General features: G+C 39.0%; 1 protein-coding gene across 1 annotated transcript; it reads left to right on the top strand.

Annotated features, from left to right (window-relative positions):
• Positions 1–4,401: 4,401 nt before the first annotated feature.
• On the top strand, positions 4,402–22,104 carry LOC307169654 (uncharacterized protein; the record flags this gene model as incomplete). The annotated part of the gene is made up of 8 exons (XM_079890385.1): positions 4,402–4,418; positions 5,684–5,832; positions 19,734–20,048; positions 20,256–20,555; positions 20,714–21,019; positions 21,275–21,568; positions 21,647–21,790; positions 21,883–22,104. The coding sequence occupies 8 exons, from the start codon at positions 4,402–4,404 to the stop codon at positions 21,891–21,893; spliced, it is 1,536 nt and encodes a 511-aa protein (XP_079746511.1). The 3' UTR covers positions 21,894–22,104.
• Positions 22,105–23,033: the final 929 nt, after the last annotated feature.

Genomic DNA, 23,033 nt, shown 5'->3' with positions numbered 1-23,033 from the left:
AGAGAAAATATTACCCCAGCTCATACATACTGATCAAGCCGGTTTTATCTTACAAAGACAGACGCATGACAATATTAAACGCTCATTGCATATTATGAATCATATAGAACAGAACAAATTAACAGCCCTTTTGGTAAGCCTTGATGCAGAAAAAGCCTTTGACTCGGTCAGTTGGGCTTTCTTACACAAAGTTCTTGAACGATTTGGCTTTCATTCAAATTTTTCGAATGTCATACGGTCACTCTATGATAAACCATCAGCTCGAATAAAAATTAATGGTATTCTTTCAAACACTATAACATTACACCGAGGGTCGCGACAAGGGTGCCCCATCTCCCCTTTACTCTTCGCTCTCTATATTGAACCCCTTGCACAATGGCTGAGACAGACAGAAAGTATTAGGGGAGTTAGTATAGAAGGGGAGGATCATAAGGTAGCTTTGTATGCAGATGATATCTTGATATATTTAAGTGACCCTTCTAATACATTTCCTGATTTAATGAATCTATTACAAAAATTTGGTAGTTATTCTGGTTATAAATTGAATGTACAAAAGACTCAATTGTTGGCTTTTAATTACTCCCCTCCGACATGTCTTACTGACAATTTTCAGCTAAGTTGGGATAATTGTTCATTGAAATATTTAGGTATACACCTACCAAATAATGTTTCACGGCTTGCAGAAATGAACTATGGTCCACTCTTAATAAAAATTAGAGAAGATATCAAGAGATGGAACTCTGTCTCCTTTCTTAGTCTGAGTCATAGGATTGATTGTGTGAAAATGAATATCCTTCCACGATATCTTTTTTTATTTCAATCCCTTCCAATAGAAATCTCCTTAAAAGAATTTTCGGAAATAGATAAAATCATTTCTAGGTTTATTTGGCAAGGGAAGAAACCTAGGGTTAAATTTAAAACATTGCAGCTCTTGAAGGAAGAGGGGGGAATGGGGTTACCTTATTTTAAAGGATATTACTACGCTGCCCAAATTAGACCCTTTATTAACCTATGTTCTCCAAATTTTCAAGCCAGGTGGAAGGATATTGAACTATCAATCATGAAGGACCCTCCAATTCAAGCACTACTGGCCTGTACGAACCTAGACAAGCTTATAAAAGATACTCAAAATCCGTGGATTAAAACCCAATTAAAAATTTGGAATAAAGTAAAAAGAGAGTATCACTTAAATGATAAAATACAGATAATCCAATGGTGTGCTTTTGACCCTGGTTTCAGGCCAAATTTGACGGATAATCGTTTTAAATCATGGATTTCTAAAGGTATAACAACTTTCTATACACTTACAGAAAATGGGAAATTAAGGGATTTTGAGGATCTGAAAAAGGAATACCATCTTGAAAACTCTGATTTTTTCCGTTACCTGCAAATACGCAATTATTTTGAACACAGTATTAAACCTAAATCAGATCTTAATGACCCAATATTAAAAACAATTTTGGTTGCATACAAAAACGTTTCTGTCAAAGGGGTTATTTCTAAGTTTTATAAAGGTATAATGGTGAAAAATACCCATTCCACAGACTACATAAAAGAAAAATGGGAGAAGGAAAGCAATGTGTCAATATCTAGAGATGATTGGTTAAACATATGTGAGTTTCAATGGAGATGTACAAACTCACATATATGGCGTGAATTTAATTGGAAATGTCTTGTTCGTTTTTTTATAACACCGAAACAAAAAGCGCATTTTGACCCTGGTAGTAGTAAATGCTGGAGGATGTGTGGCGTCTGGGAGGCTGGTCATTGGCATGTGTTTTGGGATTGCCCAAAGATTAAACCATTTTGGGCAGAATTTCACAAGATCTTAAATACTATTCTCAACAGTAGGGTACCTTTAGAATTTTCCTCTCTTTTTTTAGGGAACTGTGAGTTTTTGACCAGAACTGCTGATAAGTATTTATATGCCATTCTTACTTCTGCCTGCAAAAAAGCATTTACAAGACGCTGGCTGCTTCCCGACCCTCCCAAGGTCTCAGAATGGATAGATATTGTAAATGACATATATGTAATGGAGGCAATTACCTTTTCCATTCGTTTAAAGAAAAGTACTTTTGTTAGCTGGTGGTCTAAATGGGTCAAATATGTAAAGCCTTTAAGATTGGACTTTGTTGAGGTGCTGAATTAATGATCCTGTGCTTTATACTATATTTTATTTATCTTTTTATGTCCCAAACATTGTAGTAATTTGCACATTTTGTAATGCACACAATTTTTTTTTTTTTTTTTTTTTTTTCTTTCCTTTCTTCTCTCTCTCCCTAATTGTTGTATATGTTCTGTTAAAAATAACAACAGCAAATTGACAGCTATTGTTACTACTTGTGTACTGTAACTCAATGTTCCTGTTTGAAAATAAAGAATATAAAAAAAAAAAAATAAAAAAAAAAAACTACAGAAGTTGGACTATGGTTTTATTTGCAACATTTGTTTTTAAAGTCGGCATGAAATCAAATTTGACAAATCTTCTTTTTATATGTAATATTGTAGTGTTTATTATAAATGATTTATCTGTGCACTTCATTATTTTTTTAAAATTCATGTACCCTTATAATCTTTAATCAAATACATTACCCTACCATCCCCCCTCGAAACGACCTCTCTTCTCTTTCGGTCACGTGCCATGGCGAAAGGGTGCGGCCAGAGCTGATGAGGGTGCGGCTATCGGTGTCTGTCTCGTTTCTGCACCGCCTCTCAGAGAAACCTCCACAACTGAATGTAAACTGGCATTCAAATCTGCCTCCATTTTGTTTGCAACGCCCAACCTCCAACGATCCAATCAATTCCCGATGGACGAAATCAAGCCCCGCCCTACATTTTTTTCTAATTTCAGAAGCCGTTTCACTCGGATATACGTCACAACAAGGAAAAAAATGACAATCTCAACTTCCGTTTCATGCCGACTTTAAATATGCATTTCCACATACAGCTGAGTGGTTACTACAATAAATAAAAATAAATAAAAAATAAAAATTTCAAACTACATAGCCTAAAATGTAAATGTAACTGAAATTAGGCCAACATTAAAGCGTGAAAAAATAAATATGCCTCAAACATTGCAGAAGACCATTAAAAGGTATTAAACGATTCACAATTCAAGTATAATGGTTCCTATGCCACCAAATGGCATTCTTCAAACTGGCATCCCCTTTTATATACACTCACCGAAAGGATTATTAGGAACACCTGATCAATTTCTCATTAATGCAATTATCTAATCAACCAATCACATGGCAGTTGCTTCAATGCATTTAGGGGTGTGGTCCTGGTCAAGACAATCTCCTGAACTCCAAACTGAATGTCAGAATGGGAAAGAAAGGTGATTTAAGCAATTTTGAGCGTGGCATGGTTGTTGGTGCCAGACGGGCCGGTCTGAGTATTTCACAATCTGCTCAGTTACTGGGATTTTCACGCACAACCATTTCTAGGGTTTACAAAGAATGGTGTGAAAAGGGAAAAACATCCAGTATGCGGCAGTCCTGTGGGCAAAAATGCCTTGTTGATGCTAGAGGCCAGAGAGAAGAATGGGCCGACTGATTCAAGCTGATAGAAGAGCAACTTTGACTGAAATAACCACTCGTTACAACCGAGGTATGAAGCAAAGCATTTGTGAAGCCACAACACGCACAACCTTGAGGCGGATGGGCTACAACAGCAGAAGACCCCACCGGGTACCACTCATCTCCACTACAAATAGGAAAAAGAGGCTACAATTTGCACGAGCTCACCAAAATTGGACAGTTGAAGACTGGAAAAATGTTGCCTGGTGTGGTGGGGTCTTCTTCCAAACTCCTCACAATAGGGAAAAACACAGGCGTAGTCGAAAAATAGTGACGTGCTTTTTATTATGCCGGCCTCCAAAATACAAATAGTGAAAAAAAACTTGCAAGAGGGAAAACATTTTTTTTTGAAAATAAATAAATAACTCACTATAATAAAGTTACAACATCCTCAATAACAAAAAAAACATCCTCAATAACTCTATTTTTCTTTCCTCACGAAAAATGCAAATTACTAGTTGCCTCCTCTGTAACCAGGCCAAGACTGACTTCACAGGCCCAAAGCTGCGACTTTTAAAGCCAGTAGCCCCTCCCTTTAGGCTTAACCATCAATTACACAATATCATCAACACATTGTACTAACTCCAGAAAAGGAATTATATCTATTACACTTCGACATATTTTCAACAATTACAACCATCTCCACAAACATTTTCCTTCCCCTGAAACAGTTACTTGCATCCCAAATTATTATTACAACCCAAAAACCCATAATTATGCAGTTCACGTAACCATGAAAGCGCGCGAGAATCACGCTATTTAAAAGGCGGAAATGTAACGCTTCGGTTCTGCCAAACTGAATGGGAAACAGAGCAAACCTGCGATGCATCTCAGCACATAGTAAGTATTTATGATGTTCGTTTAAATGTATGCTTAAAGAAGAGTAGAACTACCAAGTGTGCACCCTTGATCGCGCTACTTAAACAGTAGAAGAAAAGTACTTAACAGCGAGGTTTATGACCGGCTTAATTAAGGCTGGAAGGGAGCGGGGAGTGAGTATGTGCATATGTGTGTGCGTGTATGTGTGTGTGGCCCGCACTCAGTGACGGAGCCACTCCGTCACACCTGGTCTGATGAGTCTCGATTTCTGTTGAGACATTCAGATGGTAGAGTCAGAATTTGGCGTAAACAGAATGAGAACATGGATCCATCATGCCTTGTTACCACTGTGCAGGCTGGTGGTGGTGGTGTAATGGTGTGGGGGATGTTTTCTTGGCACACTTTAGGCCCCTTAGTGCCAATTGGGCATCGTTTAAATGCCACGGCCTACCTGAGCATTGTTTCTGACCATGTCCATCCCTTTATGACCACCATGTACCCATCCTCTGATGGCTACTTCCAGCAGGATAATGCACCATGTCACAAAGCTCGAATCATTTCAAATTGGTTTCTTGAACATGACAATGAGTTCACTGTACTAAAATGGCCCCCACAGTCACCAGATCTCAACCCAATAGAGCATCTTTGGGATGTGGTGGAACGGGAGCTTCGTGCCCTGGATGTGCATCCCACAAATCTCCATCAACTGCAAGATGCTATCCTATCAATATGGGCCAACATTTCTAAAGAATGCTTTCAGCACCTTGTTGAATCAATGCCACGTAGAATTAAGGCAGTTCTGAAGGCGAAAGGGGGTCAAACACAGTATTAGTATGGTGTTCCTAATAATCCTTTAGGTGAGTGTATATGTATACGGTGATAGGTGTCTTATTCCTATAGGTAGATGTGGATCAGCTGAGAGTCACTGATGCGAGCTTGACTAACGTGACCTGCCAGAACTGACGCTATGCTTGATATGATGATGTTCTTGATGGGAGATTCAGAGACAGACTGAAGCTGGACAATCAAACTGGATCTCTGACCATCACAAACGCCAGAAATGAATATGCTGGAGATTAGGAACCACTGATGGTTTCAGCAGGATTCTCATCAAAAGAATTCAGAGTTTCTATCTATGGTGAGTAAAGATCATTTGTATTGTCCTTCAGATATACTTATTTTATTTTCTATTTACATATTGAATTGATGAATCATTTTATAGTTTGACATGACAGACTGTATAAAAACTCAAATATAAGATAATAATAAATCAGTGTATTGTCCAGCATCAGTGCATCTGATCTCAGCATCAGTCTCTCTCTACCTCTGGAGTTGGAATATCAGGATAAAAACACCTACAGCTGTGTGCTGAACAATCCCATCAGCCACCAGACCACACATCTGGACATCACTCAACTCTGTCACACATGTTCAGGTACGCCAGCGCTGATATTAGTTGATGTGTTCATGTTTTGTTTGTTATGCTCTGTGTAGCATGCGGTTCATGTTTACATCGGCCACATGCTTTCATGTCATGTTTTGTCTTGTGCTGTGTAGCACGTAGCTTGTTTTACACTGGCTGTGTGCTTTCATGTTGTCATTTCTGTGGGAACACGCGGCTTATCAGTTCACATGAGCTGCGTGTTCATGTCTCGGTTTGTGTGAGCACATGGCTTGTGATTGTGCTTGTGTTTTTGTCATGTTTGGTGTGAGCACATGGCTTGTCATGTATGTTTCCTTGTGCCCTCCTGTTGATTGTCTAGTCTAACCCCCCCCCCCCCCCCCCCCCCGATTAACCCATGAGACCCCCTGAAAGCCTCAAAAGCAAAATTTAAGCCTCAAATTTTGTCAAAAAAATAAATGATAAAATATTTTGTCACCAGTGTTAATTCCGTTAACGAAAAAATGTACGTTGATGACCTTTTTCCCCCTGACCAAGACAAGGCGATGAGAGACGACACCCACGTCATTAAACGATAACAGTGACTATATCAACACATGCAATATCGTTGACAAAAAAAGACGAGACTGAAATGTGTTTTTTTGTCAAAAAATGAGCAGACAACACATTACAGACTGTTTTTACGAGCGTTCATGCTTACGGTTGCCAGATTTCAATAATTTAAACCCCAGTCAGAGCTTTTCTGTTAAAAGAGCATGTTTTCTACCCGGCCTTTTCAATAGTATCTGGCAACCAGAGATTCTGGCAACAGTGCTTTCTAGAATCTAGATGATCTGGATGAAGCGCGGATGATCTGAAAAAAAAAAAGCTGGAGTTCCGCGATCTTCATTTGAGAATTTCATTGAAAAGATTTTCTCACAAACCCCCCACCCCCACATATTTTTTCATCGGATTTTCAAGTCTTTATTTTAAGATTTTATTTTATGCTTACTAAAATTACCCTTGCTCTGCATTTGAGTAGGGTTGGGTATCGTTTGGGGGATTTTTTTTATACCGGGGCCAAATATACTTTTAAAACGGTACTGGTGCCTGAACCGATACTTTTAAAAAAGAGAGCCTCAAAATTATGGTAACTTCATTTTCCAGCAGGACTTGGTATCTGCCCACACTGCCAAAAGAACCAAAACCTGGTTCAATGACCATGGGATTACTGTGCTTGTTTGGCCAGCAAACTCGCCTGACCTTAACCCCATAGAGAATCTATGGGGCATTGCCAAGAGAAAGATGAGAGACATGAGACAGAACAATGCAGAAGAGCTGAAGGCCGCTATTGAAGCATCCTGGTCTTCCATAACACCTCAGCAGTGCCACAGGCTGCTAGCATCCATGCCACTCCACACTGAGGCAGTAATTCATGCAAAAGGGCCCCAAACCAAGTACTGAGTACATATGCATGATTATACTTTTCACAGGGCCAACATTTCTGTATTTAAAACCTTTTTTTTTATTATTGATTTCATGTAATATTCTAATTTTCTGAGATTTTGAATCTGGAGTTTTCATAAGCTGTAAGCCATAATCATCAACATTTTAAAAAAATAAAGGCTTGAAATATCTCACTTTGCATGAAATGAGTCTATATAATATATTAGTTTCACCTTTTAAGTTGAATTACTGAAATAAATTAACTTTTGCACAATATTCTAATTTTTCGTGTTTCACCTGTAAGCGGCATCGAAATCTGCGCTTTGATTCGGTCCGATTAGATACCGGTTACTTAGGTACCGGTTCCATATCGGTGAATATTTCGGTACCCAACCCAACATTTGAGTCCTCGCTACTTTCATAAACCCAAACCCTGACAGATATACATTGAAGCAACAGTTGATTCCAGAATCCACTCCCTTCACCAAAGTCTGCATTCAAAAGAAAAGCATCTGATTATGAACTAATTTCTCATCAAATTCTGCCAAGACCAAAACTGTCTGGTAACCAAATGATATTTCTCTAAATGAACGATTACATTTACAGGTTACTGTATGTTTGCATTAATGTTCACTTTTGTTGTAACAACACAGGCAAACATTATACATGTGATTTACTGGCTTTTGAGTCATATGAACCATGTGATGTTTTTCTCTTTTAATGTATCTGTTCCCTCATCTGTGTTTCTGCTTTGATCTGTCGGTGGATAAACAGCTTCTGCTGGATGTTTGTCGTCTCTGTGTGTGTCAGTAGTTTGTGGATGAAGCGTTTCTTCATTTCCTCTCCTGCTAATAAGAAGCTCACAATCTTCCACTCCACACAAAACATCTTTACACTGAAATAAAGTCAATCCATTTAACAGTCAAATAAGAGTCAGAGGTCAAATATGATTGACAGCTCACAGCACTAAATAACACACCAGTAGATACAGATATCTAATCCAATATTTCACTCTTCTGCTATTAGTTTTCATTCAGGGCCAGAATTCATTTGAAAATGTAAGATCAGCAAAAGCTTGTTGATTTTCATGATGTTAAAGGAGACGGATGTGTGAGCGGAAACTAACTGAGGTTGGGGGAGGATTTACACACTAACAGATAAATATCACAGTTCTGTCATGTTTCAAGTCAATCGGAGGGTTTTCAGACATTTTAAGAGTCAATATCGTGGACCTTTCAGTGAACTGATGAAAATGTTTCTCAAATTATTTTTGTTCTGTTTGTGGCGTCTGGTTGGTGAGTTTTAAATGTGTTTTTATGGCTTCACTTGTTTCTGTTCTGATGTGATAAATTACTGGTTAAATTAGACAAGATTAACATTCACTGTTAGTGTCAGCAGCGGTGGTTGTAGTGAAGTGCAATACTCAGGAAATAACTCAAAGAACAGTTTTTAATCTAATAATACACACAACACACAGGAGAATCATGACGAAACGTTGAGTTGTTTCCACGTTGAGGAAATAACTCAACGAACAGTCTTAAATCTAACATTAATCTAAAACTGCTAGAAATTGTAATTGCTTGCTTTAATAAAAATTCACTATGTGACAATAGATCGCTTATTAGATCAAATAAGTAGCAAAAGGCCAATTTTATTTTGCCATTCACATAAAAGAAACCCATTCTGCTCGAGCCTCTCTCGCCGTTCTGATTATGCGCGCGGCTACGGATGAAACACAACGGGCCGGGAGGTTGCCGCTTCAATGAACGTTGGCTTGAAAACAATACATACAAATTATGGTTGAAACGAAGACCGAATCTTCGAGTAGCCTCCTGCAAAGTCTATAAAAAAGACATTCAACTTTTCACCATGGGGGAGTCGGCGCTTTCGAGCAACGTAAAAGGTAAGCCTTGGGGAATTTTCATTACACTTTGTTTGTTTAAGCTAGCTTGCAAATAATAGTACATTTTTGGGAGGGATGTAAAATGTATTAATTTTGCCAGTCAATGAAGAGAGTAAATGTCATTGAGTGTTGATAAACTGAACCTGGTGTCAAAAGAGAAAAAGAAGTTATTCAGCCATTCATTAACAGATATAACTCCACGCATGAACACTAGGAATCACACATGAAATTTGCAGTTGTTGTTCTGTCTTTGTGAGTTCCACCGTACAGGATACACCGTACATTACAGTTCGGCTGTAATGAAAGAATATTTTATTTTCTAATAAATTATGTTTAATATATTATTTAATAGAATATAACATATTTTTAAAAAATTCGAATAATTATATATATATATATATATATATATATATATATATATATATATATATATATATATATAAATTATGTAAAATAAATAAATTTATAATTAAATAAATAAAACTTCTCATATGTAGTTGGTACAGGCAAGGGTTAAAAAAGAAAAAGAAGAAAAATAGGGGAATCCAGAGGCAACATTGTCCCGCTCAAAAACCTCTTATTCATCAGTCTCAACAGTCTGAACCCCAGATGCTGTTCTTTATATTATTGACTGCATTGCATTTTTTTAAGGACTACACAATAACACAAACAGTGACCGAGCTGATTGACAAATATCATTTTAGCATTTTACTGATAATTGGAAATCAAATTGATTTTTTTCTTTTAAATAACACTTTCCTCCTTTTTTTGGAGTAATTATTCAGGGAAGAAGCATCAAGATCTGATGAGAAGACTTGTTAATTCAGGTCCTGCATTGGGGGATTTTTTCAGCAGACAAGCAATGCATCAAGCAGCAACAGAAACTGCTCCTCTACCATCCCCAGGTTTATCTAATCCACACCAGTCAACCAGCAACTCCATAGCAGTCAGAGGAACAGAAACAGGTCTGAATTAATTAACCCTCTGGGTTCTGAGCTGTTTTCTGGGCCCTGGAGGTGTTCTGACATGCTCTGACATTTGTGCTTATTTCTGTTACTTGTGACATTTTCATGGCTAAAGTCTGATTACACTGTATTCAGCACAAACTCTGCTACAATAATATATCAGCAGCAAGTATATAAAAGTTTGTAGTTTTGAGATAATAACATTTATGCGTGGTTTGTGAAAAAACAAAAAACAATTGTCACTGAAATAAGCTCATGAAACCCATACTGATTATTTCTTCATAAGACTTTTGAAAATTGTATGACGTAGCCTAGAATATTTGCTTCAAAACTATGTGAAAATCACCCTGACTGCTCATTCAGAGAAGACAATATATTGATTTAAAAATTTTACGACGTGTTTTGTGTGAAAAAGCTTTAGAGCTCATTAATATGTAAGCTTTTCACACCTGAGAAAGACAAAGACACTCCCTAATGGCCCTATTAGGAGCTTATCAGGCCCTGTCATTCTGAGCAACCTTGCACAAAGAATGAGGAGATTTAAAAAAGAATGGCTTTTAGATTGTTTTTAATTTATTTACAACACAACATAATCCAAAGATACACAAATGACAAAAAAACACATTATTTAACACACTGAACTAAAGACAGAGACTTGAACTGTCACACACCTTTGTGCCATTCCTGAAACATAGTACATACCTTTCATTTCCATGGTGTTTGATTTTTCACTTTAGCATGTTCATGTATGGAGACTTATGTGAATGTTGAAGTCAGCAGGACTTATTCAGTGGCATCTTGTTCCTCTAAAAACAACAACAACAACAAAACAGCTGTGAACATGCTGATATCAAGAGAAACTATACTGCACAATTTGGGGAATACATTTTAGATTTTTCAGGTTAAAATGGCTTTTTAAAATGTACAGAATACACACACACACACACATATATATATATATTAGCCTACGTTTACCATGCTGTGTTTTATTATAGAATATAAAAACATCCTCATGTCGAACATGCATACAAGCACTGAAAGGTTGCCTACCATTTTAGTTCACATTTCATGTTTCTGTCTATATATACATGTACATATATGACATTAGGCTTAGTTCATGTTTTTACTCCAAACTCATTTCATAACATACATTTTAATCTGGCACGACCAGTTTAACATGTCTTACCTTAAAAATCGTCTCATCTTCAAATCGCGTTCTTCTGAGGTAAATCCGAGGTAAATTCAAGGTAAACAGCACAGCACAGCACAGCACAGCTTACAGTCTTCCAACTCGTTGAAAAGCAGAGAGGACTAAGTTACGAAGTCTCTGCTTCTTTGTTTTGAGGTGATGAGGGCGTTTACAGGTCTGCGTTTCTCCGCATGGATCATTTGCATGTCAATCGCTCGTGCGCGCGTGGGTGTGGTCACATTATAGTTAATTAGGACGCGTTTGAGAAACTGTACATGCCGCTGCTTTCGTATGGATTACTTAAAAATATAATATTTGTTTTTTATATAATTTACATACTTTAAAAATAGAGATTCCAAGCGTTGTATAGACATGCGTTTTAAGTCTGTGTGACAAACATTTGCTGAGTTACAGGTCATTTTCTGTCGCGTTTCAGAATGAGTTTCACATTGAGAGAGACGGCAGAACGCGCATCATGTTTATTTTCTTTGTGTTACGAAAAACACAACATTTTGTTTTTATTATGAGTGTACACAAATAAAAGAAGACATTTAACAGCTTTGAATGATGTACAACACAAGTATGTAAAATCAAAATCAACAGAGTATTTTGCACTGATATAAAAAAAAAAACGAGCAGATCACGCCGGCGTGATTGCCGACCTCAGGGGGTTAACTAATGATAGACAGGGTTCATACGGAGCTGGAAATTCGTGAAAATGCTAGATTTTTTTTTTTTTTTTCAAGGTTTGAAAAGTGCTTGTGAATCACGCCCTCTAATTAACCAATCACTGCAGCTGTGTGCTAATTGGTCTTGATTTATAAATATCTGCATTGTTGCACAATAGACTGAGACTTTGGAGCTGCCTGATGCTTGTAACTTGTGTTCATGAGAAATGTAAGTTTATTTTCCTTTGTTTGTGTTGTGTTTTCTTTTTCTTGTGTACTTTGAATAAGATTTATCTTTATTGAAGTGTTTATCATAGACTATGTAAAGTAGTGATGGTGAGATGAAGCCTCATGAAGGCTTTTCAGCCAAGTGGTTCATTTCTCGACGCTTCATTTGCTCACAATACCACCTGGTGGTCAAAGAGTGTAAAGCTAGCATATACATTACAGATGACCTGATATGATCTGTGATACACTGTATTATTCTAAAGTAAAGCCAGTAAAAGCTTAGAAATAACGGTGAAGAAAAAAAAATCAATTTCCACATAGACAAATCTATTTATATGAATATAATGTGTATTTTCTGGTGGTATATAATGGTTGTATAACTTAACTGTGTAATAAACGTATTTGACATGAAATGAATGGGGCATCAAATGTGTGTAAATTAATTATTTGGTCATAATAGGCAGGAGGGGCAAAATTATTATTTAAAACTGAAAAGTGGCTGGTTTTAAACCATGGGTTTATATATCTGTCAAAATGTTGCAATAAGATTCGAACAGCTTCCTGAACCAGTCAGGCCGAAGCAAGGCAATCCCATAATGCCGTTTATGAGTGGGGATCTCACCAATTTGCTGAGGAGTCTAATAGTGAAGTTTATCCCAGTGTCATGAAGAATGAAACTACCACTGTAAAGCTCCTGCAAGTTGAGTGTGCTGACCCAGTCAACCACATGGATGTTCCCAAACTGAGAGTGAGATTTGTCACCGAGAGTCCTGGAGGAGCACATGAAGAAGAACTCGGATGCTGAGAGGATGAGGTTGTAGGTCAGGCAGAACTACAAGCTGTTCAAATATGTTCTTGTGAGAAGCTTGTCTGTTCTGGATCCAAGGGTGTCCCGCAAGAGCAAAGAGGTAAACACCCGAAAACTCTGCAGCTCCTTGTGGAAACATTGAAGAGAAATGCTGAGATGTGATTCTGAGGGAGTTTGATCACTTCTATGAGCTCAACCTGATGTCAGCGTCAGTCAACTTCAACCCAGAAAGTGGAAGGTTAGATGAATTCTACCATGAAAGTTTCTCCAACAAAGCAGTGTGTCGCCATCTATGGGAGGCAGTAAAACTCGTCCTGATCCTTTCACATGGTCAAGCCTCTGTTGAGAGAGGGTTTTCTATCAACCGGGAGGTGATGGTGGAGAACCTCAAAGAGCATTGATTGATTGACCAGCGGGTTATTCATGACCATGTGTTGGAGGGCAGAAAGTATCACCTGCATCTTGATGACCAAAGACGCCTAAAGCAAGATGAGCAGAAGGCACAGAAGAGGAAAGGACTAATGGTGGAGAAAACAGAGGTTAAAGCCAAAAAGAAGAGAATGAAGGATGATGTGAGAGTCTTCAGTCTGCTGATCACAATGCAGAAAAAGCTGAGTCACAAGGAAAACTGACCTTCATTTAAAAGCCCAATTGCCTTCGAAGAGCTGCAAAAGAAAAGGAAAAAAGTCTGGAGGCTTTGGAGAAACAGTTAACTGATAAATTGTAGTGCTGCCACTAATGACTAATTTTCTAACAACTAATCTTTCAACAAATTTTTTGATTAGTCGACTAATCTAAACGTGTGTTCATTTTATTTTGAACTCAGCTGAAGGGCCAAAACATAAAATGTTTTTTTTTTTTTCTTCAAATACATTATTAATTTCGTTTATATAACTTTTGGTTCATCTTTGTTTTTGGACATTTGTTTTCTATTTAAATTGCTGAAGGTCATTTGATTGAAAATATGCGCTGCTTACGCGCTGCTAATGCGTGCAGTGTGAAACTGGCGTAATAATGAATCGCACTGAAGGCAGGCAGGCACGCAGCTATGCTGCTCGTGTTTACACTTGCGTGCATGGCGGGGTTTAACCCTCTGGGGTCGGCAAACGCGCGTTTTGCTGGATTTTCTTCACATAGTAGCACAATAAACTTTAATTACGGGGTTTAAAACATAAACATTACTGCCAAAGTCTAAGAGTTCTCTTCACTCCCACAAGCCATTCTGAATCATCTTCACTCTATGAGACGAGCGGCTCTTCAGTGTGTTGGTGCGACGGCGCGTTCCAGCGAGATTAGCCTTAGCCTGGCGTTCACTTTGTAAACTGTGCTTCCCACTGAGGCCACCTCCCTGCAGCTCCTCCCCTGCGGCTCCTCCCCTGCGGCCCCGGGCAGGAGGAGGTCGCAGGAGGGCAGCACCATTTACAAAGTGAACGCCAGGCTAAGCAGCACTCATGAGACGGGCAGCTTGGAGTTAGGGCTCAGTTCTTCTCAGGAGCTGGTAGCAGGACCACTCCTTCCCCTGGTGGAGGGCCGGGGGAGAATCTTTTGTTTTTAAGAACTGATGCCTCTTCCTCCAAGCCCCCAGAGGTTCCGGATGACAGTGTGTGCCTCGCCTGCTCAGACCCCTGTCAGAGCAGGCCCCCGTGGAATGCCGGTCCTTCTCTGGCCTCCTCTGTCAGGACACAGCAATGACTGTGCCCCCACACCGGGTCGCTACGCCGCCACGTCCGGGCCGGTCATTCTGCTTCGCTGCCCCACTGAGGGTAGGTCTGTGGTTCCCATGACCCTGCTGGTTCAGTTCTTGGGAGCCTGGCTAGAGCTCCCAACCTGTCCTGCTGGGTCGAGAGAACCATCAGGTTCGGCTATGTGATTCAGTTTGCACGATCTCCTCGCCGCTTCCAGGGAGTCCGTTACACTATGGTGGGTGGCAATGCTGGTGGGTGGCTGGCGAAAGGTGCGGTCGAGTTTGTCCCTCCAGCCGCAATGAAGTCCAGGTTCTACAGCCACTACTTCATTGTACCGAAGAAATCCGGTGGGTTACGGCCAATCCTGGACCTGCGCATCTTGAACCGATCCCTCCACAGGCTTCCGTTCAAGATGCTCACGGCCAAATGCATTATCGAATGTGTGCGGCCACAGGATTGGTTTGCAGCGATCGACCTGAAGGACGTCTACTTCCATGTCTCCATTCTTCTTGGACATAAACCGTTCCTATGTTTGCTTTCAAGGGGCGGGCATACCAGTACGCGGTTCTCCCATTCGAGGCAGCCCTTGTTCCCCTACGGGAACACAGGGTTCGCATCCTGAATTATCTCAACGACTGGCTGATCCTAGCTCACTCTCAAGACCAGGTTTGCGAACACAGGGACCTAGTGCTCCGGCACCTAGCCCATCTGGGCCTTCAGGTCAACTGGGAAAAGAGCAAGCTTTGCCCTGTGCAGAGGTTGTGCGACTCAGTCGCTATGTGCGCACAGCTTACGAGCGAGCGCACGCAGTCAATGCTAACTTGCTTGAGACAATTCAAGGGCAAGAGTGCGGTTCCACTGAAACTATTTCAGAGGCTCCTGGGGCATATGGCATCCGCAGCCGCAGCAACGCCGCTCGGATTGCTTCATATGAGACCGCTTCAGCCCTGGCTTTGCGATCGAGTCCTGAGTTGGGCATGGCAACACGGCACCCTCGTCCCGATCTTTGGAACCTCCACGTGTGGCTCCTGGACGGAACGAGGCAAGTTTGAGTACCCTACCACCAGCAGTGGTGGCTACCATCACTTCCGCTAGAGCATTGTCCATGATACATGCCTATGCATTGAAGTGGAACCTCTTCGTCACCTGGTGCTCTTCTCGCCGAGAAGACACCAGGTAATGGCCGCCACCCCCTTTCGAGACCAGGTGGTAAACCTGCAAGTGCTGCCCTTGGAGGAGGCAGACCCAGCCTTGGCACTGCTCTGACCAGTACGTGCCCTCCATGCTTACGTAGACAGAACGCAGTGTTTCAGGACCTCAGACCAGCTCTTTGTTTGTTATGGTGGGAAGCTGAAAGGAAAGGCTTTCTCCAAGCAAAGGTTGTCTCACTGGATAGTGGACGCCATAGCTTTGGCATACCAGCAGCAAGGTCGACCATGCCCCCTTTGTGTGCATGGCGCATGGCGCCTCGCTAACAGACATCTGCAGAGCTGCAGGCTGGGCGACACCCAACACATTTGCGAGATTCTACAATCTCCGAGTGGTGCCAGTTTCTAAAATGTTGAAATTATATTTTTAAGTTATTATTATCAGTGTTCTCCTTTTAGAAATTACAGAACCCAATGGTTCTTGAGGTCAGAAAAGTAATAAAAATGTTAGATTCTCCCTGAAAAACTACACACAAAGCCGCCGCAAAATCAGTCTGTAAGATTAATAAGGGAATTAAGATCAATATAACTCAAAGGGGATTGAATTACAGGAAATAAGAACCGAATTATTATGCAAACTATTCAGAATTAATATTTAACACTTTATCAACTATTCGTCCACCGATAAATTGAGATTAGGGTATTTTACCAATTCTGGACAGAATATTATTCCGTGGCCTACGGTAATAATATCATAAAGTTATGATAACTGATTAATATGAGCAAGGTAGCAAAATCTTCAGTTTAAGGCAGTAACTTGTAAGCACACAGCACAAGACGCTTGTATGTAAAATCAACCAAGACTTTATTGAACTACTCTAATACACACAAACTAAACTAACACAAAAACACACAAACATTCATTCAAACAGTGACAGAGAGTGATGTTATTAACGGAGTGTGAATGGAGTCCCAAATGTCTAGCGTTAGACACTATTTCTTGACCGCAACCTGAGAGAATCAATCTACTAGCACTTTAATCTTAGTTCGTTTTCTTAATAAGATTTGCACCAGTTCAACCAGAATTAGGAGATATTGTGTACTTGCGTTTAGATGCTCCTGAGCGCGTGCGTTCCCTGTGACGAAGTTGCTGGAGAGGGAATCTCTTCGCCGCTGATTGGCTGGCAGTCGGTCGATGATGCGTTCTAAGGGACAGCACTCGATGGTGAGTGGTTGGTTGGCTTTGCCGGGTGGCGCTTCGTTCGCGGGATTTCCTGGATTGCGGGTTGCTATGCAACGGAGTTTCCTCTGAGTCTGGAGCGACTCTGAGAGGGGTTTCTTTGAAGAAGTTCAACGAAGGATCTTACGGAAGAGTTGATGAGTTTTGAGTGAGCTCTTGGTGGTTTGAAGAGTATGTAAGCATACACGCTGGACGATGGAAAGGTCAGCAAGAGCAAAAGTCACTGCAAAAGCGAGGCACAAGGCAGGCAAAAAGCAAGGCAAAAAGCAACTCATAGCTGCTTGTCATTGGGTTATAAGCGTGTCCATCTGACCCGTCCTTCCTAGTGCGACAGCCAATCAGATATTGTCTTGGGCGGGACCTACGCCCCGTTCTCCGGTTCTTGCATGTAATTAGCGTAAAGTCCACATGATCACGTGTGCCCAAACTCCTGAGAGTTTAGTTAAACGCTTTAATAAGTAAACTTAATAGTTTAAATATGGTGCATCCTACACACATCTACTTTATATCAACATTCTAGAAATCATTTACCCATCAAGTAGGTACCAAAATACATATACTTCCCATAGTGGAGGTGGAACTAAATAAGGATTTCGCTGTGATAAGTGTTTAACACACAAAATTAACTTCAGTAATATACAGCATACATACTACAGAGAATACACATGTATGAGGCAACTTCTGGTGATTAGTTCCTATAACTGAGGTAGAAAACCTTACAAATAGGCTGTAATGAAAGTTAAACACACAGAAAGAACTCCACAGGTTACATAAAATATACATGATACTTAAGATATATGTGAGGTAAATACTGGTGATCAATTCAGCTTATTGGAAGCAATTTTGAGATCGTTGTTTGTATTAAACCACAAGTGGGTTAATTTCAGTCTATTGGTTTTGGAGACAAAAGTCTCTGGAATTTACAACTGCAGAAAGGGGGGTGTCCCCTGGTTTAGGGTTTGTGGTGATTCTGGGCCATAAGAATGCTTTAGCATCCTTCGTTTCCTGATAAGGCTGTGGATTTATGCATTGGGGTCACCACAGGGTTCTTGGCCATTTGGTCTTAAGTTTGTGGAACAAAGAGGAATCTTTTCCTGCTGTCCTGGCATCGCTGGTTTGAGATTAGACACACACAACAAGGGAAAGGGGGGTGACATCTCCTTTAGCCATCTCGGCACCATGACTGTGTTTTATGACTTACTAATGATTCACTGGGGAATCGTTCCGAACTGTGGAATGTGGTGTTGGGTTAATATGAAATGGACTGTTCAAGGATAATCCTACAGTCATTTTAACACTAGAACTCCCAAGGCGGTAATTTTGACCGTTTTTAAATTTTACAATGTAATAACTTTGTTAAAATAAAATAAATGTGGCTGTAGGACTCTGACTTTTCCTAAATATGTGGATATTTTATTCTGACACTGTTATTTTATTAAAATCATAAAACACACAACAGTTCTGACTATTTCTACCTAGAACTACCATAATGGTCATTTTGACCGCCCGCTTTATAGATATCATAAGTCCGCTACATTGCAAGTTTCGCAGAGGGACTTCATCATACGACTGGCGAGCGAACTTCACTCCGACCACATGGAAGCAAAAGCCATACAACTGGAGGAACTGCAAACAAAATAAAACCAATGAGATGTATCAAATGTCACAACGTGTGTGGGAGCTGCACGCGAAAGGCGGTGTTTACCTGTGTGGAATGTGCGTAAGCGTCAATGATGCGGTATGTTTGCGCCGTTCAAATGGGCAGTTAACCTGATTTTGTTCGTTAATATTTTTTGTTCACTGAAACTAATCGTTCTGAAGCAGTTCGTTTTCTTGTTTAGCTAATGTTCATGTTTTTTTCTTAGCCTGTTTGCGTGTGTACATTTTCACATTCATTTGAATTAAAATTGTGTGTCCTGTTTATCATTACCTATCATTGTAGATCCATTTATTTTTAGATTTTGTATTGATTATTGAACTTATTTACAAACAGGGCTGTAGGCCTACTAACTGTATGAAGCTTTGACGTTTCCTAACTTTTGTGCGTGTCTATTCACGTGGTGAGTGCGGTGAAAAAAAATATTATTTTGATGCAAAATGTTCCTCAAATAGAGGCAGCACCTGTCGGGGCAATCTTTCTTTTGTGCTTGTTTTAAGGTCTATGACGACAGGAATTAAAAGCTTCATTGGAAAAGAGAAGGTTAACATGTACAATAGATATTACATGACGAAAATGACGTTCAGTACGGCCATATGAACGTCAAAGTATGAACGGTCAGAATGACCGCTATGGTCGTTCTAGTAGTTATGGAATTCCGGTAGTTCTAGTGTTAAGCTGCAAAAATCTGAAAAAAGTCCCGCGAAATCCTGGAAGGACTTATATATATTTTTTGCATATTTCGGAGCCTTTGTGTGCCAACTTTTTTCTGTTTAAAAAAATAAATAAAATAGTATAAATCTGAAGCTCATATACTCAACAGCATTAGTTTTAGTGTGACACTAAACATTAAAGTAAAAGTTTATTTTTTAGTTATTGTTCCATATATAAATCTATTTTTTCTTTATTGCTGCAAAATATTATTAACTTCACATTTAAATGAATAATTATTTAGTGAAGATTCATCAAACATCAAGTGATTTTAAAGCTTTAATCTGTGAAAAATTCTGTTCTTCAGGAGTGTTTGGTGATGATGAACCCTCTTTATGGGAGGGAGATTCAGTCACTTTTAGCTCTCGTCTTACTGAAATGAAGGATGATGACGTGATTCGGTGGAGGTTTGGAGATGAAAACATTTTAATAGCTGAAATCAATAAACGGGCCAACAGAATCACTGCATATGATGATGTTCTTGATGGGAGATTCAGAGACAGACTGAAGCTGGACAAACAAACTGGATCTCTGACCATCACAAACATCACAATTAAACATGCTGGACGTTATAAACTTAAGATCAACAGTGTGAGAAAGAAATTCATTCTCAATGTCTTTGGTGAGTTTAATATCATTTTCACCTGTTTTATATTTTAATCAGCGCAAATATTCAATTATTAATTCAAAGTCAATTTTGCTTCTGTTGTTTAATGATGATATTCATTTCAAATTTAAATTTCAAACCATTTACTTTTGTAAATTATTGTCTTAATCTGTGTTGAACCCCAATTCTGTTTGTTCTTTATGTGTGTGTTTGATGATACAGCTGAAATATCAGTGATGGAGGGAAAGTCAGTCACTCTAAACCCTGATCTTAGTGAAATGAAGGATGGTGACGTGATTCAGTGGAGGTTTGGAGATGAAAACACTTTAATAGCAGAAATCAATGTAACGGCCGACAGAATCACTGTATATGATGATGTTCTTGATGGGAGATTCAGAGACAGAATGAAGCTGGACAAACAAACTGGATCTCTGACCATCACAAACACCACAACTGAACATGTTGGACGTTATGAACTAAAGACCAAATATATTATGGTTTATTTCTCTCTCACTGTCATTGGTGAGTTCAAAAACATTTACACCTGTTTTTTTTTATGTCGAAATTGAAACAAATTCATACACCATTTTGTTTCCTTTTGCTGTTTTATGATATTGTTATTATAATCTGTTTATCTGTGACAAACTGTTTCTGTTTGTTCTGTGTGTTTGATGATTCAGTGTCAGTGACGGAGGGAGATTCAGTCACTCTAAACTCTGAAATGAAGGATGAGGATCTGATTCAGTGGAAGTTTGAAAACACTGTAATAGGTGTAATCAATAAACGGGACGACAGATTCACTGTATATGATGATGTTCTTGATGGGAGATTCAGAGACAGACTGAAGCTGGACAAACAAACTGGATCTCTGACCATCACAAACACCATAATGAAACATGCTGGACGTTATGAACTAGTGATCGACAGAGTTTCTGCCTTTATTGACAAGAGGCCATCTTTATATTATTTTGGTCTCACGGTCTACGGTGAGTTAAATATCAGTTTCACATGTTTTATTTTTTACAGCTAGATCTAAAGAAGTATCTTATCGTGACTTAATTAGACTAATTCCTTTACTCTTCTTTCTTTTTTTTTTACATTAACAGCAGGTTTATATTTAACTTTCTATTCAATAGTTTTAAATGCTCTACTTTTGATCATCTCAGTTCCTCTCAATGTTTCTTCCTCTGCATGAATAACTTCATTCATCCTCATTTATCTTTATTCTCTGATGTTTTCAGCTCGTCTGCCTGTTCCTGTCATCAGAAGTAGCTCTTCACAATGTTTATCATCATCATCAACATCATGTTCATTGGTGTGTTCATCAGTGGTGAATGTGAGTCATGTGACTCTCTCCTGGTACAAAGGAATCAGTGTATTGTCCAGCATCAGTGCATCTGATCTCAGCATCAGTCTCTCTCTACCTCTGGAGGTGGAATATCAGGATAAAAACACCTACAGCTGTGTGCTGAACAATCCCATCAGCAACCAGACCACACATCTGGACATCAACACACTCTGTCACACATGTGCAGGTAATATTAGTTGATGTCGGCGCTGATATTAGTGTTTATTGACTGATCTGATCTCAGTTTGATGTGTTTATTCCTCAGACTCTGTCCACTGGTGTGGTCCTACTGAAGCTGTGATCCGATTGGTCCTCTCTGCTCTGGTGGGCGTGGCTACTGTCATTCTTGTGGTTTATGAGATCAGATCCAGAAGAGCTGAACGAGATCAAGCACATATTCACACATCAGGTACATTATGTCATTTCTCACAAACAGATTTTTCGTGTATTAATATTTGTGAGATTTATTAATTTATCCCTTTATATGTTCATCTTTTTCAGGAAGTGCTTAAATCTAAAGCAGAATGCTGAACTTTAATGGTTCTTCAAGTGTTTTTGTCATAACAAATACTAATTATTATTTGCTTGCTCTTTCTCCTTCAGTATCAGAATCTAAAAATGTCATTTAAAAGGCTTTATTGTTTATACTTCACTACTACAGATATCTATTTATCATATGTATTTGCTTGCCTTTATCAATAAAGTTTTCTCACTCTGAGGTTCAAAGAGTCTCTCCATGTTTTATTACATTTATTATGTCGAGCGACTGCTGGAGGAATAATAACTTTATGTATATTTAAACCATTTCAAATGGCAGTTAATTAAACAAATGACAGTGTGCCACATATAAAGCTTCACATTATAAAAACGTTAAAGTAACTTTGCTTTACTTTTTGCACACTTGTTTAGTCTATTAAAAATAGTCTCTAATGAGCTCCAATGCATATATATTCTTTTAGTTAAAGTTCTTGTAGTTGAGTTGGTGGGTCTCAACCTTTATGACTCCAAAGCCAAAATTAGGCTTCCTAATTTTTCCAAGTTTTTCTAGAAATAATATAAAAAATATCTTGATTTTTAAACTCAGCAGCCACAATGATTCAAATCTACAAACTGATTCTGATGCAAAGGATTAGCTTTTTACACACTGTAACTCTAACGTCTCTCTGGTGATAAAAACTGATACTAATGAATACTTATACATGTGGTTTGAAGTATACAGATAAACAAAAGTTACACAATAACTAGTAGTTACTAAGGCCCTAGTGTGACTTTATATCCTAGTTTAACTGTGTGCTACTGCTGTTCACACTAACCCAGAACCAAGAAAGTATGTAGTAATAATAATAATGCCAAATCACTGATCTTATGATCTGCAGGCTCAATTAGAAACCTCCTGGTGTCGGTGTGTTCCTGTCTTATTTAACTCCTTCAGATCTGATGTCATAAACCACTGCAGTGACAGTAGCCACACCCATCAGAGCAGAGACGACCAATCGGATCACAGCATCTGTAGAACCAAGTATGTAGTAATAATAATAATTGTAGAACCGCATTATCAGCATTTTAACATGTACGTTTATATTCAGTCAAAGTAATACCACAGAAAACTGTTGTTATGTGTCTTTATTTACAACCCTACTTTAACTACCAAT

This window comes from Squalius cephalus (genome assembly GCF_949319135.1).
Source record: "Squalius cephalus genome assembly, chromosome: 13".
NCBI lineage: Eukaryota > Metazoa > Chordata > Actinopteri > Cypriniformes > Leuciscidae > Squalius > Squalius cephalus.
This window is presented reverse-complemented; position numbering and strand designations above follow the sequence as displayed.